This window comes from Antechinus flavipes, chromosome 2 (genome assembly GCF_016432865.1).
Source record: "Antechinus flavipes isolate AdamAnt ecotype Samford, QLD, Australia chromosome 2, AdamAnt_v2, whole genome shotgun sequence".
NCBI classification, from domain to species: domain Eukaryota; kingdom Metazoa; phylum Chordata; class Mammalia; order Dasyuromorphia; family Dasyuridae; genus Antechinus; species Antechinus flavipes.
Genome location: NC_067399.1, coordinates 496,162,941 through 496,182,282, shown reverse-complemented (window position 1 = coordinate 496,182,282; position 19,342 = coordinate 496,162,941). Strand labels below are relative to the sequence as shown.

The 19,342-nt window shown below is 39.1% G+C and overlaps 1 protein-coding gene across 1 annotated transcript; it reads right to left on the bottom strand.

The window, feature by feature from the left end:
- Positions 1–3,992: 3,992 nt before the first annotated feature.
- On the bottom strand, positions 3,993–17,921 carry PDYN (prodynorphin). Its single transcript, XM_051979968.1, has 3 exons — positions 17,283–17,921; positions 7,474–7,621; positions 3,993–6,947 (listed from the first exon to the last, which is right to left on the bottom strand). The coding sequence occupies exons 2-3, from the start codon at positions 7,600–7,602 to the stop codon at positions 6,300–6,302; spliced, it is 777 nt and encodes a 258-aa protein (XP_051835928.1). The 5' UTR covers positions 7,603–7,621; positions 17,283–17,921; the 3' UTR covers positions 3,993–6,299.
- Between the last annotated feature and the right edge of the window lie 1,421 nt (positions 17,922–19,342).

The following is a 19,342-nucleotide window of genomic DNA, read 5'->3' as shown; positions in this document are numbered from 1 at the left end:
AAATTGACGTCTAGAACTTGGATTGCTTCCTTCTTCTCAGCTTGTTACACTAGAGACTTCAGGGAATTTCTCTTAGGATGGGATGTGGAACTTTCTTGTGTTGAGTTGGATTATCTCATTTCCAAAGGGAGAACTCATTTACTCTGTGTATTGTCTGGTATATATTCTCAAATGTATACTTTCAACCACTTCTGTTTTGCTATTGACTTGAATAAAAGATTTTCTTTACTGTTTGCTATGTGTGTTCATTGTGGAGCTGGCATTTGTAGAATCAAGGAGAGTCAAGTCTTGGATTTATTGAGTACTTTCCTTTTCCATTAATGAATAGCAACCAGGAGTTTAGCTAAAATCTTAAAAATCTCATCCCTTAAATTGATAATATTTAAAGGAGCACACAGAATTCTAAGCCAGTGCCCCCTCTCTCTGAGGAGAGCAGAGTGGCCAGTCTCTAAATGGCCCCAATTTCCTTGGAGAAAAGTGGCAGGAGACTCCAGAGATACCTACTTTTGCCTCTCTGTCATCCACATTAAAACAACTACATAACAAGAGAAAGATGGAAAGACTAATTTTCCTAGAGTCTAGGATACACCAAGGAAAGAGAGAGAGAGAGGCTAGTTTGTAAAGATAGACTGGGATCAAACTGTGGTAAGTCTTAAATACCAAGTTGGCTGATTTGTGCTTAATTAGGGAGGCAAATGGGAGCCATTACAGATTTCTTAGTAGGAAGTGATACAATCAGCTCTGTGTTTTAGAAATATAAATGTGTCAATGACATATAAAATGGACTTTCAAAAGGAAAAATACTAGAAGTATAAATATTATGGGATAATAGATTTAGACTATTAAAAACACTGGGGTCATGTTGTCTAATCCCCACATTATGCAGATAAGGAAACTGGGGTCCAGAGTGGTTAAATAATTTGCACAGGGCCATGAAGATAGGAAGGGACAGAGGTAACTCAAAGATGCTTTCTAGGTCCTTTCACTCCAAATTCAACATTATTTCTACTGTACAAAATGACTTCAAGTGATTTCAATATTCTAGACAAGAAGTAACTCCTGAACTCTCCCCTGTAGGAGAAGAAAAGAATGAGAATGGGGAGAGGAGGCAAAGTAGATTAGGGGAGAATTTCACATAAGCTAAACAGTTTCCTTATTGAAGAGAATTTATTCTTGCTAGGTGGCATAATGAGTAGGGCACCAGGCTTGAAGTCAAGAACACTCATCTTTCTGCCTTCAAATCTGGCCTCAGACACTTGCTAGCTGTGTGACCTCATCTGTAAAATGATCTAGAGAAAGACTCAACCCTTTTTACCTCAGTTTCCTCATCTATAAAATGAACTAGACAAAGAAATGGCAAACTACACCAGTATTTTTGCCAAGAAAACCTCAAATGGGGTCATGAAAAGTCAGGCACAATGGAAATTACTGAACAACAAAAATTCTTGCTAAGATACTGCAGAGTAAGTGCCATCACTGTCTGCATCTCTAGATTCAGTGCCTCGGGATGTAGCCTTGATTGTCTCTCCCATCACTATGGCTCCAAAGTAGTAAGAAGTGTAGATTTGGAGTCAGAGGATCTAGTCTTGAAACCTGTCTCTCATTCTTACTTGGGAAAAATCACTTTTCTTTATCCCTCAGGTCCCTTCACTATAAAATGGAAGAGTTGGATTAGATGGCCTCTTAGCTTCTGTCCAGCTATAAAATGTTATGATTTCATATAAAATGAGAGTTGAGGGGGAACATTTAGAGAAGAGGCCCAGGGATTTCCAAGGTCTGCAGATTTCAGGGAGTCCATCAACTTGGATGAGGAAAAATGACATTTTGATTTCAATATAATTGGTTACATTAATAATCTCGTGCAGTTTATTTTATCCATTTAAAAACAAGATTCTGAGAAAAGGCTCCTTGTCTGGCTCAAAGGGCTTCTTGACACAAAGTGATAAGGAACTTCTCATTTAGAGTAGAAGGAGGAAAAATAGCCAGAAAAAAAGAAAAGAAACAAAAAATCTAGCCATCCCCTGAGATGAAGCTCTTGGAGATGGGAAGAGCATAAAGATGGTGGATAATATCAAATGCTGCAGAGATCAAGGAGGATGAGGACTGAGACACTGAGATATAAGAATTGTTCCTCTCTTCACCTACAATTCATGGATCCCAGGGTGTCTAAAGTGGGGTCCCCAATAGAAGCAGAACATAAAAACCTTAATATGCTATATCCCTATATCCAGGACCTTGCTTTTGTGCTCCTTGAAAGCATAGCCCCCACCTTTTCCTTTTTTTCGTATTCTCATCATTTAACACTGTGCCTGGCACATAGTAGGTCCTTAAAAAATTCTTGTTGACTAGCTGGCTTCAAATATATTGATTATAGGGTAGTTTCATAGGATTTGGAATTGAGAGAGAACATAGGGATTCTCTAGGCTGGGCCCCTCGTTTTACAGATGAGGAAACAAACACTCAGAGAAATAAAGACTCATGAATGGATTGAAATTCATTGAATTCAGTATTCTTGCCACTGTGCCACATATCAAATATTTTGTTTAAAGTCAGAAAATTAGAATCCAAAGTTGTTGCAGGGTCAACTAGGTAGTATAGTGGATAGAGCAGTAGTTCTGGGGTCAGGAAAATTCATTTTCATGGTTGCAAATATGGCCTCAGACTTTAACCACATGGCCCTAAGCAACTAACATAACTTTGCTTCCCTCAGTTTCCTTATCTGTAAAATGAGCTGGAGAAGGAAATGACAAATTACTTCAGTATCTTTGTCAAGAAAGCTCTAAATGGAGTCATGAAGAGTGTAAAATGACTGAACAACAACACTGAAAACCTTAAAATGCTATATAAATTATACTGTTATTGTTATTAATTTGCCATTCACGGTTTCCCTTGGTTTTATTCCCCACTGCCATTTGAACTATTTATGGATAGAATTTTAACTGAGTCAACATACATGTTTTTCAACTACTAGATATAATGGGAAATGTTGTTATCCATGTTCTTATACCTTTGATTAAGCTGCGTGAATTGGTATACTCAGCCTAAAATCATGCAAAACTGGTGCATCTGATACTTTCTGGCAGTGTAATCATGGGCAAGCTACTTAATCTAACTGCGCCTATTTCTTCCTTTGCAAAACAGGGATAAAATACCTATCATACCATCTCACCAGATTGTGTGGCTTAAGAGAGATAATATATATCACGGCTTCTTAAATTTTTCCTCTTGTGGCCTCTTTTCACCTGAGAAATTTTTACATGACCTTGAACATATGTGTATATAAAATAGTATGCAAATCAAACATTTCCTGATAATAAATCATAATTTCATAATCCCCACATTCAGTTATGAAACTGTTTATGGGGTCACAACCCACAGTATAAGAAGCTTTGGTGTATATGGAGTGCTTTGCAGAATCTGGGGCTCTATTTATGAACGAAACTAAAAGGGTGGCAGCGAGATGGAAAGAATACTCATCTAGAACTGAGGAGACCTGGCTTCAGATCCCCACTCTGCCACTACCTCAATGTTTGATCTTGAACAAATCTCTTCCCACTCCACCCCACAAATGTCAGTTTCTTCCTCTGTAAAATAAAAGTTTTTGAATTAGAGAATTTCTTCAGTCCCTTCCAGTTCTCACATTCCTTGTTTCTAGGTCCTTTCTAGCTTTAATGTTTGATATTCTGTGTTCTAAGGTGTCTCTTCCAATGAACAGGTAACATGAAATCATGAATAGAATGCCTTGGAGTTGAGAATTTCAAATCTTTCCTCTTCTACTTACTAGCAGTGTAACCATGGACAAGACACTTAAGCCCAAGTTTCAGTTACCTTATCTGTAAGAATGAGTCTATTAGACCACATGTTCTCTAAGATCCCTCATAGTTCTAAAAACTATAATTCTATTATTTACTGTAACAGTAAAATCCAAAATATCTTTATATTGCTACCAATAAGGAAAATTTTGTGAACAGAGCCTATGGGACACAGAAGAGTTATTAGCATCTTCATTTTATTTATAATACAGAAGAAAAGAAAGGAGGGTATGATACTGTCCCATTTCAGACAGATCAGACTCCAGTTTAGTCATGTAAACTGAATTTTTTAAAAGGAAAGAAAACAATCTGTACAATTGGAACATCACTATAGACTTAATAACTGTGGATAAATATTTGTGCTAGGCTGCAATTGGTATAATACATCAAAATCCAAAAACACTGGCCCTCAGATAACAAAAAGACTATCATGAAAAAGAAGCATTTGATTTGTTCTCCTTGGACCCAGGAGGAAATTTTAGGGAGAAATGGGGAAAAGTTATTGGAGGGCAAATTTGGATTTAAAATAAGACTTTCTAGCATTCAGAATTGACTAATGGTGAAATGGGTTACTTTGGATGATGGTGAGTTTTCTTTCAGCAGAAGTGTTCAAATGGAAGGGGGATGACCACTTACAGAAGAGGATAAGAGAAAGTTTATGCTTCGGGTAAAGAACTAGATTAAATCATTTCTTTGGTTCCTTCCTTCCTTGAGATTCTAGGATTCAGTCTGCCTTCTATGGTTCTCAAGGCTATAGCTCTGTAAGGTCAACTGCCAATATCTTGAGGAGCCTAGGGAGCCAATTTGACTTTTGAATTGTTTCATCATCAGATTTGTTTGTTTTTGAGATGCTGGTTGGAAAGGGTGGTCATTAAGGCATTCTTTCATTTTCTATCTGTTGCTTCTAGACGGCCTCAGTCCAAGTCAATCCCATATGGTGGACCATATGGTGTGGGCTCTCAGCAGCTGATATGGTGACTCAAGTGGCTGATCATTCCTCACCTCATCAGTCTGAATCCACCACAGTTCATCTCGGGTAGGAAAAGGATGCTGATCATTTTAATTAAACTAACGAGGGCCAAGGGAACAGGTTTGCATTTTAAGTTTGTTGAATCTTTCCCTTAAAGTTTTGGAACTCAGAATGGGTCTTGATCCAAGCATAAATTTCCTATGCATATTCAACTCTACATAAATATTTAAGGAAGCATATTTCACATGTTCTTGATTCATTCATGTCCCTCAATCAACATTATTATTGGTAACAAAAATTGTAGTTTCTTCAAGATCCTTTTTCTTTACTAATTGGCCAGGGAAGGGGGAGAGAAGGAACTCATTATTCTAGTATGTATTCTCAAACAGAACTATACAAGATTCAAAGAATATCAAGATTCTTTTCCTATTAGAGAATAAATTAAGAAAGGTCTTTGGAAGAGCACTAACAAAGAGCTGAGCAGGAATTCATATGTTGAAGACAGGGACATTAATTTACTGAACTCTGCCTTTGTTCCAGCAGCTATACCAGACTGCACACATTAGGCCTTAAATATTTGTTATATGATGGATAATACCACAGGTCCTCACATTCTCTAGAGTATTTCAAGTATATTTCTTAGAGGAGGACCTCTTCAACTTTTTCCACTTGCAACTCCTTTTCAACCAAGAAGTTTTACATGACTCCAGGTACATAGGTATATAAAATATGTATACAAATCAAACATTTACTGATAATAAATCTTAATTTCACAACCCCCACCTTCAGTTATGGAACCCATATGGAGTTTCAACCCACAATTTAAGAAGCTGGACTTTAGAGGACTTTGGTTACCTGGAATTCAGGAATTATATATCTAAGAGTAAGTACCTGGTGAGGCAATTACCCTTCTATTGGACTACATTTCCCAGAAGGATTTCGGGGCAGCAAAGGCTGAGGCCTGAAAACTTTCTCAGAGGGCCATGAAATGTAGTACACAGACACTCTTTGGCCCAATAGATGCAGCATTTAGAGACAGAGTGCTGTCAGATGGGTCTGCTTAATGGGTTTTGTACAGGAGGAAGACATACTAGGGATTACTCATAAGATCTTCCTGGGGGGGAGGGGGAGGATATTAAAATCCACTGATTTGGGAAGGATCTGGGTGTTTTTTGGGTTGTTGTTTTTTGTTTTGTTTTGTTTTGTTTTGGGGGGGGGGTGTATGTGTGTGTGCATCTGTTGATCTGTGTCAGTTTATATTGGGACCACAAGGAGAAGAAATCTCAGTTCTATTGCAGTGAGAATTATAAATGAATGGAAAATGGGATCGAAACCAACTTGGTCTCCCTGGTGCTACCAGACACTGCGGGACTTGGACGTGCTAGTACCCCTGACACAGGCTTGGATCTTCCTTCTGTATAAAATATGCAGCCAAGCACAAAGTATGGGTGTGTAATTAGTCCAGAGGAGAAGGAGGTTAGCTCCAGGGCTTTTTTCTGCTGGGCCGAGGGGAAGCTCTACAGGCCCGAGACCTCCCCCGAGTAGGCGTTGGGGTCTTCCTCGGACCGTGTCACCACTTTGAACTGCCGCCGAAGAAAGCCTCCGTACCTCTTCTGATTGTCCCACTTGAGCTTGGGGCGAATCCTTCTCATGAAGCCTCCGTAGCGCTTGTGCAAGTCTTCCTGCTCCTGGCCATCGCCGGCTCCTGCCACCTCGGAGCTCCTCTTGGGGTACTTGCGCAGGAAGCCTCCGTAGCGTTTCATCTCTTCCTTTGGGGTGCCGGTCCAAGCGGCTGCTGCGTCCTCGCTAGGGTAGCCCAGCTCTCCAGCCTCCAAGGCTCTGTGGTACTGCTGCGAATCCTCCATCAGCTCGGATATAGCATGTTCATCCACCTTGGGGAGGAGGTCCCCATATGGGTGGCTCGGGACTCGGCCGTGGATGTTCTCCTGCATCAGGATATTGGCCAACTTCTCCATGGTCTTGGTGAGCTCCGCGGAGGGCTTCCCCTGCTCACCATACAGCTCTTCAGAGGTTACCGACATATCTCCAAGCTCTTCTTTCCCACGAAGACCCAGCATAAAAGGAGTGAAGAGTGACAGAAAGCTCTTACACTTCTCCCATTCCGTGTTAGACGTCAGGATGGTCTGACACTCCAGGAAACACGTCTGCGCCACATTGAGCAAAAAGACAACAGTCAGTCAGTCAACAGGCATTTATTAAGCACCTACTAAGTGCCAGACACTGTACTTACCCTGGGGTATAAAGAAAAAGGGAAAGTTCTTGTCTTTAGCTCAGTCCAAGGCAAAAACAACAGGCAAAAGACGATATACAAATAAGCTATATGCGTCTGTATACATACATATATATAAATAAATGTGTGTTTATAAACATAAATATATACATGACAAATTGGAGATAATTTCAGAGGGAAGATTCCTATGTTATCCCTCAATTCTGCAATACAGAAGGGGAAGGACCTTTGTGATCATCTTAACATATACTATACTATTGAGGAGCAAGTTTCTTATAACTTGTCTTCCCCTTCGCCCTCCCCCACGCAAAGGAAAGCAGTCTGATTATTTGATAGGTCAGGCCTTTTTATGCTGACCTTCCCCCATTCCTCTTCAGTGCAGTTCAATTATCTGTGTCCCAGGCAATACCTAGAATAACAATGACATACTCAAGACCTACCAGTGGGTTGATGGGCTTGTCCAAGTTTTGAGTTTGCACAGCACACATAGAGCATTGGGCTGGGCAGTCAGCAGAGACTGAGGGAAATGTGCTGAGGCAAAGAATCAGAATCAAGACCTGCCATTCCATTTTGTTCTGGAAACACCTCCTGCATCGAGAGAAAGAGAAGCACAGACACTAGAGACAAGGTCATCAAATGGACCAAAATCTATCCTCTGGTCTTTGGAAAATATGATAAATGCCAAAGAACACTTTGTTGTGTTCTTTTGACCCTTGTCTCCCTTCATCTATATTCAGTCTGCCATCAAAGCCGGCCTTTTTTTCTTTGCTAATATCTCTGGGATTCAATGTTTCCTCAATCCACTCTAGAATCACAGAAACATAGAACGTCAGCACTGGAAGGGAATTTTGAACACAGAATGTTAAGTCTGAGAGGGACTTTAGAATATATATGGCATGTCAAAGCAAAAAAAAAAAAATCTAATCTGATTCTTTCATTTTACAGATGGGGAAACTGAGGCTGAGAGAATGCATAATTTGCCCAAGATCAAACCACATATAGCAAATGGAAAGATTCATGGTCTAGAACTCAGTATCCTGGGCTCTAGACTGCTTTGTCACTAGTGCTCTGTAAGATGTTGAGCAAGTCACTTCCTTTCTGTGCCTCAGTTTTTTTCTCTATAAAATCAAGATGTTGAATTAAATGATTTCTGTGGTCCCTTCAAGTTTTAATGGCTAATGATTCTAGGACTGCTCTGAAAAGATTGTAACCTCATTTTAAACCTTGAACTGAAGTCCATTTCTGAGCCTGGATCCATTTGTTAGCAGATGGGCATGGGGTTTGTCCCACTGACATCTCAAAGTTCTCAGCAATACTTACTATTTCAAATTCATTTCAAGATAAATCAAGGAGAGAAGAAGGGAAAAGGGAAGAGAGAAGTAAAAAAAACTGAAAGTATGGGAGAAATAAGGGGAGGGAAGATAAAGAGGAAATGAGAGAGGGAAAGGAAAGAGGAGAAGAGAGGAGGAGAAGATAGGAAAAGAGGGATAGACAGAAGAAAGGAGGAAAAGAGGAGTGAAAAGAACGAGAGGTAAAAAGGAAATGAATAAAGGGAGAAAGAGGTGAACTGGAACTCAGCCAGAGAGTGAGGAGGAAGGCAGGAAAGAAAGCATGGAAGAAAGAGAGAGAAGACAGAGTTGAAGGCTAAAGGTATTCTTCTGACATGTTTACATTATTTTCATTTGATGAAATACTCAATGACTGTTACTATGGTCCCATTCAAGGCTTCAAGTAACAGAATCACTGAGTTCTTCTCCATTCTGGCCTTGAATTAATGGAATCCAAAACCAACACAGTTATTTCAGGAAAGACAGTGAATGGGGATGAAAAGGGAAAATGGAGATCTTGTTTTGGGAGAAGACTGTAGATCACATAAGGTCTAGCTACTAGCCACCCTCAATCCAGAGACTTTTTCTGTGAATTGGACTAAACATCTATTATAAAACAAAACAGCCCCTCAATGGATCACCTCCATGCTGTAGGAGATGCTTTTTATAAGTTACTGTGGCAAAAAAGTAATCATTTCGCTTCCCAGGAGCTGAGCTCCTAATCACCCTCCCCCTCTACATTTATCAGAGCAATAAATACACAGGCCATCTCTCAGTTTGTACTTAATTAGCTTGGTAAGACGGGCCAGTGATTATATTTTACTGGCAGAAGCCTCAAGAGTCCAGAGTCACCGTGAACACTATACTGTGAGTCATGAGAAGTCTTAGGGAGAGGATGACGACTATATTGGTCCAAATAAAGGCCACTCCAAATATGATTTGTATCATTCTGTATATGACCTCCAGTTGGATTTCTTTTTCATAATATACATATATTTACATCTATCTATAGCTATCTATGCCATACATTCCACATTCATGCATGTATATGTATATTGTATAGATATTCACAAAATCTAATATATATTATTATACATTGAGTGTTATCTATAAATTAATAATAGTATATCTAATATTTTAAATACACACACAGAGGATATCCCCAAACTCTTAATGTAGTTTTAAGTTTTGAGGACAACCTGTATGTGCACACATGTGCCTATCTATATATAAAAGATATATACATATATGGATATGTATATAAAAAGTACATGCATGTGCATGGACACATATGTATCACATTATGAGCTCACCATACATATACACATACCCTGTGTGCATGTGTGTGTACACACATACATTTGATATATAGACATATATTTCTCATTGTTATAAGGCAGTTTCTTTTTAAAACAATTTAATATTAGTCAGCAGTTCTGGATTCAAAACTTGTCTCTGCCACTTAGCACCTGTGTTACTTTAGAAAGATAGCTCCAATTCCTTTGTCTATAAAATAAAGGGTTTGGACTAAGTCATGGGTTCTTAATCTGGGGTCTCTGAACTTAAAAAAAAATCTGATGACTATTTCAATATAATAGATTTCTTTTACAATCCAATATATGCTATTTTATCTCTTTAAAATAATTATTCTGAGAAGGGGGTTCATGGTCTTCACCAGAAAAACTCCTAGTGGGATATAGGACATCAAAATGTTAAGATCTGGAGCAGCTATATGCTACAGTGAATGGAGTACCAGCCCTGGAGTTAGGAGGATCTGAGTTCAAATTCAACCTCAGACACTTAACACTTACTAGGTGTGTGATCCAAAAAAAGTTAAGATCTTGAGCTAGGGAATGTAGACCCAAGTCATTTGACTCTAAGCCTGATGGTTTTTATAATTGCATTAAGACTTCAAGAATATATTATTGATTTGATAATAAATTACATTTTTCTAACTATAACTTGCAAAATGTTTTCTATATGCTATCTCATTTAAGTTTTATAGCACTCCTTTGAGATAGGCATTATTATATCCATCATGGATGGGTTACGTTTCTGTTGTGAGCCCACAGAATTACAGTTTTAGAGTTAGAGGGAAACACATAGCCATATAATCCAACCCATCCTCCACAATACACACCTACACACACTCCCCATTATAATCTACTTGAGAAGTAGTCATCCATCCTCTTTTTGAGAACAAAAATTGCAGTAGGGAGGAAACCATTATCTCCCAAGGAAGCCCAGTTCACTATTAGAAAGTTAGTAAAAAGTTTTCTGCAACATCAGGGTGAAATTCCTGTACTACTATATACCAAGGTATGGTGCTAAGGATGGGAATATAAAGAAAGGCAAATGACAGTCTTTGTCTTAAATAAAAAAAAGTTCATTATCTGTTGGGGAAGATGATTTGCAAACAACAATATACAGGTAATCTACAGACAAGATATAACTTTCCTCCATTGCTTTTGATTCCTGTCCTCTTGGAAGCATTAGCTATCTTCAAGGCTCAGATTGTGTGCTACTCCCCATGTAAGTCTTTCTGTGGCCCTTCCAGTTGTAAATTCTCTCCCTTACTCTGAAATTATGGTCTATTTCACATATATCTATATTTTCTCTGTCTTTGTCTCTGTCAGCCTCTGTATCTCTCTTTTCTGTCTGTCTCTCTTCTTTGTCTCTGCTTCTCCTTTCTCTCTATCTCTATCTCTTTATTTCTATCCCTCTGTTTCTTTCTCTCTTTAACTCTGTCTCTCCCCATCCCTTTTTCCCCCATCCATTGGCTCTGTCCATCTCTTTCTTCTCTCCTTTCCCATCTTCTCTCTCCCCTTTCTTCCCCCTCTGTCCCTCAACCCTCCCCCTCTTTCTTTCTCTCTCTCTCTCTCTTCCCCTCTCTCATATATCACATATTGATATAGTATGTGTGTACATATATATATATATATATATACATATATATATAGAGAGAGAGAGAAGGATAATATATAATAAGATATATATATAGAGAGAGAGAGAATGACATAGATATGTGCTTATGCATGCATATACATATACATATACAAATATACTATGCATTTGTTTGTTTACATATTGATTTCTCTCTGTTTCCTCCCAATCTTCCCCTCACCCATGTAAATTCCTTGAAGACAAGGTCTCTTTAGTTCTTGTCTCTATATTTCCCTTACCCAGCACAGGGCCTGGCACATGTGGGCTATTAGTGGATGTAAATGAATTGAATCCCAGTCCAGTACTCTCTTCACTAAATGATGCTGTTCCAATAATGCTACCATATGAAATGATGCTAAATGATAAACTAATTACTCCCAGACTCATCTCTACCTAGACAAAACAAATTCAGCATCCTTCCTACCACTCACAGGACCAGGCATGGTAACATTTTATGTTCATAGTGGATCAAGGAGGTCAATGAGAAACAATGGACCTATTCGTATTCTCAGTATTCATGAAAACCTGATGGATTATGATTTGCCATCTGTATTGAGAGGCAAACGTACAGATCACTTAGCTTCATAATGGGTGAGACACAGCAAACAAAGGGCTGAAGTCCCTGCCTGGGAGAGGTCAGCAACAAATTCATTTCAGGCTAATATCCAGAGAAAAGAACAACAGAACAATAGAGCAGAGGTCAATATCACTACACACAAATTGAAAATAGTTTTAAAATAACCCTTTTCCAAGGAGGGCATCTAAATCAGGCGTGTTCTGGTTTAGTTTAGTGAAGAGAGAGTGAGGGGAAAAAATGGTGAGCAAAGAGTTGTCCAGTTGAGTCATGGGAGTTAGTGGCAAAATCAAAGAATTTGGAATCTGAGGACCTAGGTTTGAATCCTAACTCTAAAATTTGCTAGCTCTGTGAATTTGGGCAAGTCATTTTATCTCTCTGAGCTTCAGTTTCTTGAGCTGCAAGATGAGAGTAACAAATCAGATTATTGCTAAAGTCTTTTTTGGTGCTAAATGATTATTTCTGGGAATAGGAAATTTCAAGCAAGAAAACTCCCCTACCAATAGGTATTGACACCTCCAACTTACAATTTTGAAGAGTTGCCTAAGGCACAGAGAAATTGTGACACAACCAATATGTACCAGAGGTGAAACTTAAACACACATTTTTCTGAAATTAAGGCCAGTTCTCTATCTGCTATGCCAAAGCTGCCTTTTATGTTCTATGCACTATTTTTATTTTTCAGTCATGTCTAATTCTTCATGACCCCCTCTAATGTTGGTTTTTTTTTTTTTTTTGACAAAGAGGTTTGTCATTCCCTCTCAAGTTCTCTTATACAGATGAAGAAATTTAGGTAAACAAGATTAAATGATCTGCCAACGTCACATAGCTAGTGTCTTAATTTGAACTCAAATCTTCGAGGTCTGAGACTTCAAGTCTGGTGCTTTATCCATGGTACCACCTAACTGCCCATTCTGAACACTGTAATAAATATTTAATAAATATTTGTTCAATTGAAGTGACTAATAGAGAAACAATCTGAGCAAAAACTAAACTGAGAAAAAAAGTTAATGCAAGAGAAGAATCATGTAGAATGAAAGTGATGGGAAGAAGTAGGTAACCAGAATGGAACAAAAAATGTACAAGTAATCAAGAGAGACAATAGGTGAGGAAAGAAGAGTTGGGAAAATGACAAAAGCAATGGAGAAGTGGGGGAGAAAGGAGGAAGGATAAGATAGAAAATATTTTTTCTATCCTATTGCCTTGGGAGCTTACATTTCCATAATGTACATTTAAAAATAAGCATTTTCTCCAGTTACTTTCCTAGATTCCTAGCTTTTAGCCTCAGTTAGTTAAAGGACCATAACCCAAAGCTGATAGAAAAAGCTCAGTAAACACATGTTGAATTCAATTGCTTTGTATTTCTACTGGCTGAAATGCAAAAGGCTATTGAAATGCTAGATTAAAATATTCAGCATCTCTTTGTATAGAGTGACCTGTGTTTCAGGCAAAGCAGAGATATTAGAGACCCAGAGACCCTGGTGCACATTCAGAAGCTTTCAGAAACACGAGTCCTAAATAGATCCTGCCCATTTAACTCTACTCCCCAGTAAATCAATTTGTGTGAAGTTGGGAGTCTTTGATCAGCATTAGGCTTAAAAGGACGCGGCCCTCATGCTTCCCTAAAGTCACTGAGTCAATGTTTAGTGGCTAATGTGTCCTACCTTGCTGGCAGAGATTTCTATTTCATTAAATATTTTTAGCTCTTTGTCAGTCCCGATGAAGAACGTGTCATTTATGTTCCAAAGTGACAGGAATTGATGAAAATGGGTGAGAGAAACAGGTTACTTCTCTATATTTTCTCTGACATTTCTTGAAATTGTCTCCCAAATATTGATTTCTATCAAAATGATTTAAGACGTCTAATAAAATACAATGGCCATGGTGGAAAGTCCCAGAGTCCTGGGGGCTGGGACAATCAATAACCGACATTTAAAAAGGATTCCAAAATCTTGAAGGCAAAAGATAAAATAAATTTATTTCAGGGTAGAGATAAAAGAGAAGAAACAGTAGGGGCCACAGCACATGCAGATTTGCTAGATGATAGAGAATGTTTATCATCCAGCTGTCAGGTAGTAGAAAGAGGTCTGCATTTGGAGTCAGAGGACCTGAGTTCAAGGCTACCCTGCTATTAGCTACCTGGATAATCCTGAGCAAATTCCTGGTTCTCAGTCTGGGTATCTCTGAGATGAAGGAGCGTGGAACTAATGATCTTTAAGGTCTCTAAAGCTCCAACGAGGCTAGTCTTTAACATCTACTACCTTCATCACCTTGAACATGGTAATAATATACTTGAGATCATCATTGTTCTAGATGTTAAATGGTGGGATTGGACTAAATTAAAGAGTCCTAACAAAGCACTCCACAAACAGGAGTCAGGAAGATCTGATTTCAAATCTAGCCTTAGATACTTAACTAACTGTGTAAAGGTTGGATCCATCATTTATCTTCTATTTGCTTCCGTTAGCTTATCTGTAAAATGGGGATAATAATAGCAACTACCTCCTCCCAGGGTTGTTGTAGGACTTAAATGAGATATTTGTAAAGCACTTAGTCCTAAATATTTAGCAATATATTAAACTATTTAAATTCTAGTTATTGTTGTCGTTATATTTCAGAGTGTCTGTGAACTTTAATGGAGAAAAAATCTTTATTTTTCACTAATCTCTAACTGAAATTTAGCTTTGTCGGTAATGAATATGATTCCAAGGAGAATACAAAGAGTTCGCCAGACTGACAAAAGGATCCATGACAGAAAAAAGGGTTAAAGTCCCCCAAATTATATGGTCTCTAAAGTGATAACATTTTACATTCTATGGTCCCCATCACTAGGGGCCTTCAAGCAGAGGTTGGGTAACCTTGTCAAGGATGCTTTAGTTGGGGTTCCTATTTAGGGAAAATTTAGACCAAGTGGTCTGTAGGGCCTCTTTTAATCTCAGAGATGTAAAACTGTCACTTAAAGCTCTTAAATTCTAATATTCTAAGATTCAGTCTTCCCCTGTTCTTAAATCCTATATTCTATGTTCTAAGCTCCCTCCCAGATGTTACATTCCATGTTGCATATTCTAAGACTCCTTCTTAGCATTAAGTTTTATCTCATCTGATATACTCTACATTCTCTTCCAAGTCACAATACTTTGCGTTCTGAGGTCTCCCATAGCTATGACATCCTGTGATCGCAGATGGTCAAATAGCGTACAAAACTGTTCCATTTCCCTGATCAGTTAAAAAAATTGTCAATTACATGGAACATTCAGAGGAATTAGTGTAAGCCTTCACACCCACACCCTTTCTGGAAGACACAGGATTTGTGTTCCATCTAGTGCATCCCTAACTCACAGGGGGCAAAACAGTGGGCTCCTGATCACCTGTCACCGAGCAGGCAAAAACCTCCTCCACAAACGGAATTCACCCGCTCCTGTACCTACCCCACGCAGGCTTTATCTGAGCTGAGTACTTCAAAATAAATGACCTACAGAAATAGAACCAAAAGGCAAGAGAAGGATAAGCAAAAAGAAAATTGAGAAAAAGGAATGAGAGAAAGAAGAAATAGAAGAATAAAAGAAACAAATTGATATTCTGATACACATAACAATGACACTTGCAGGAGTCCCTGTCAGCCTGGAAATACAAAGAAGCATATGTTTTATCAATCTATGAAAGGCATAATGGAGAATGAAGTCTTTCTGTCTGTGGGAGGGGTGTTGAAATCAGATCTGTTACCCTGCTGTGCATATTTCAGGAGGGGAATGTGATTAAGGAATATTTGTAAAGCACTAGAAAACTGTTGGTAAAAGACACTATAGAAAGCAAAAGGGGGCTGGGTTTACCATTAGAAAAAGGGACCAGAGAGCTAATCTAGTTCAATCCACATCATTTTACAGATGAGGAAACAAAGTCTCAGAGAAGAACAAGTCATGGTCATAGAATTTTAGCTGGAACAAAGCCCATAAAATGTCAGAGCTAGAAGAAATATGAGAGATCATCCATCCAAATCCCACCTTTGATAACTGGAGAAAATGAAGACCATGGAAGGGAAGAGAAGGGATTTATCCAAGGTGGTGATGAGTAAGTCTATAGCAAGACCATCCCCTATTGATTCCTAGTACAAGCTCTTACCACCACCAGTAGAATTTGAATGTTAAGCATATTTTGCTTTTAATTCTTAGTGATTCTACCCTAGATTACATGGTTAGTTTATAGCAAAGCTAGGACTAGAACCTTGCCCTCTAATCTTCTGTTCTTTCCAATACCCAATGCTGCCCAGTATTATCTAATTATAATCTTCCCTTCAGAGTCTTTGCAACTTTTCTTTTAGGAAAAGTTTGGAATCCTATATACTTAAAAAATATGTCTGAGTTTTTCATTCAGGCAGGAGGTTTCCCACTCTCTTCCTCCCCTCTCCTCAACTTGTCTCTGTCACTCTCTCTGTACTCTACAGCTTTCATCAAGCAAGTACCATGGAAGAGAAGACAAGGGAATAATTTCCAAATATGCTTGTTTTTAGAATCAGTCCCCCTGAGCCCACTGAGAAAAAGACAAAGCTTCATACTTTGCAAAATTACTCAGAATCAAGGCACTGAAGTAAATACTACTGTGAGTAATTAAAAATTACTGTGGGGCAAGTAAAAAGGTTGGCCACTGGTGGTACATTTTGAAATATGGCAATTAGAGATTTTCTGAACCTCACTAATGCCCCAGTTTCCTGTTATCTAAACAACAGGAAAGCTCACAAAGCATTTTTTAAAGCATTCTGATTCTCTGAAGCTCTAAGATTTGAAGTCAAGAGAACTTTGAGCTTTCATTCTGCCACTGACCAGCTGTATGATGTTAGGGAAGTCAGTCCCTTCCCTGGTTTCAGTTTCCTCATCTAGAAATGGGGACAATAATACTTGCTCTCCCTACTAGCAAAGTATCATGAGCAAAGCACTATCTAAATGACAAAATACTACAGACATTAGAGCAATGCTTATCAGCTCCAGGTGCTCCATTCGATTTGGCCAAGGGAGAGAACATGAACTTGTTGAGTGTAGCACAAGGTAAACAGAAATTAAGCTGGCTGAATGTATCCCAGAACTAAGGGTACACCGGTCTTATCCCGGTGCTGAGAGAGCGCCGGGACTGCCATCCACAAAGTGTAGTTGGCAGCAAAGCTGAGTTACCAACTACACGTACAGAAGAATACACTTATTTCAAACAGAAATGGTAACTATAGGGAAATTTCAGGGAACAGACACTCAGTAAATCATCCTTGGAACTACTAATGAGCCCTCAGTGTGAAATTTTCAGAAGGTCACTCCCACTGGCTTCCAACCTCCCTGAGTTCCCCAGGCACAAATCAATAAAAACAAATAAAATCCCATGCTTCCCCACCCTCTGCTCCTTGTCCATGCTGAAATTTTACCTGTTTGTGTGTCTCTTTGTTCCCGAGAAGCTTCTCACCTTCTCGCAGAAGGTGTGCTTTTTGATGATACAGGAGGTCCAACTCCTGCAGGTTTCTTGCCAGCCTCAATATGGTCTTGTCCGGGGGGTCAGAGGAAGGAGCTGTCCTTCCTGAGCAGCCTTCCTCACTGCAGCAGCAACAGAGGCTGTAAATGGACAGCGAGGTCCTCCTCAAAACTGGAGTCCCGATGCCTGTTTCCCCCTCTTTTTATTGACACGGAGCCTCCCCCTGTCATGCAGACCCAGCTCAGCACAAGCTTTTCAGAGCCAATAGGGGAAGACAGCTCACAATAGTCAGATGCACACAGACCTCTCAACACCTCCCTGCACAGAACTCCAGCATTCCCTGGGTCCTTCAACTGGAACCCCCTGGAACACTTCACAATAGACATCTGCTCAGGGCAGGGATGTGGGGGAGTGAGGAGGGAGTCGGGGGGAGGGAAGGGGAACAGAGGCAGTCATGTCAGAGAAGAAATGTGTCATTTTAGAGCCAGACACTCATAAGCACCCAAGTATGTGCTGCTTCATACATGTGTGTCCACATGGAGAGGTGGAATGGGCCGGGTGCCCATGTACAATTGTGAGTGTAGGTGTTCACATGTGGGCACATTCATGTGTGTGCCGGGGGTTTGTCAGCCTCTGCTAGCAGGCTCTGAAAGAACGAGTGTGAGACCGTGCCAGGCACACCAACCCTCATGGAAACATGATGATTCCAAGCTGTCTGGAACTGACTGTTTAGTCTTCCCTGGCTGCAAAACAAAATGGATAAAGCTGAAAATACAGCATTGAATGTTTGAATCCCCCTCAAAATATGGACTGAGAATAACGTGCCTCTGCACCTACTCCGTGGCTAAAAGTACATACCTGTTATATTTATTCACATTGCCTGTGCACCCACTTAAAATGCTCATGTTACTCTTATATTTCATAGTTTGTGAAGCACTTTCCTCACAACAATGCTGGGAAGGAAGCAGAGTAAGTGGGAAAATCTCTATTTTACAGAAGGGGGAACTGAGGCTAAGAGGCATGAAATTATTTGGTCATAAGGTTAGTTCCTACTGAAGCTGGGCCTTGAATCCATGTCTTTTTTGGACTTCCAGCTTAATGCTCTATCCATTGTACTATCTCAGATACTGTTCCTTCAGGGCCTAAGCTGTCTTTTGGCTGCTGTTAGGTGATCTTCAGTCTTGGAAAGGGATGTACTTCTCTGCTACAAAAAAAAAAGAAAACAACAAAAGCTGAGAACAAAAAACATCCCTTAGGAGATCAATCAAAGCATCCAAATAGAAGATTCAGTATGGTATTATTAAAATAGAACAAAAAGAAACAAATAAAAAAAACTCTGACTTAAGTTCAAGTAGCTGTGTGATTTCATTTCTTTTGACCCTCAGTTTCCACATCTGTAAAATAAGAATAATAAATCTTCTACCTCACAGAGATAGAGAGGAAATTTCTGTATTATAATAATAGAATTACTTTCCATTAAACTGCAATTGACTCTCTTCAGAATTACAGAAACTAAGAATAGAAAGGAGACTTGAGACTACTTAGTCTGACCTGTACCTGAAACGAAATACTCTATATAAGTCACTCCTGACTTAAAGACTCCAAATGAAGATCTCTAAATAAGGGAACCCTCCTGAGATATCCCATACCACTTTTGAATAAGTTAATTTTAGGCACCTAGGTGACACTGTGAATAGAGAGCAAGTCCTGGAGTTGATAAGATTCTTCTTCCTGAGTTCAAATCTGGCCTCAGACACTTCTTAACTGTGTGACTCCAGGCAAGTCATTTAACACTGTTTGCCTCAGTTTTCTCCATTGTCAAATGAGCTAGAGAAGGAAATGGTAAACCAAGAAATCCCAAATGGAGTCACAAAGAATCTGAAATAACTGAATGATAATTTTAGGAAGTTTTTCTTTATAAGGAAACTTATACTCATTTTTTTGAAACTTAAACTCATTGATCCTTTTGGGGACAAACAAAAATCTGACCTCTCTTTCACATGACAATCCTTCATA

Excerpts from the sequence above, each read along its gene's own strand:
- PDYN (XM_051979968.1), bottom strand. The coding sequence starts at position 7,602 with ATGGAATGGCAGGTCTTGATTCTGATTCTTTGCCTCAGCACATTTCCC. Across the intron at positions 6,948-7,473 it reads ACAAGCCCATCAACCCACTG|ACGTGTTTCCTGGAGTGTCA; the intron begins GTAGGTCTTGAG and ends AATGTGGCGCAG.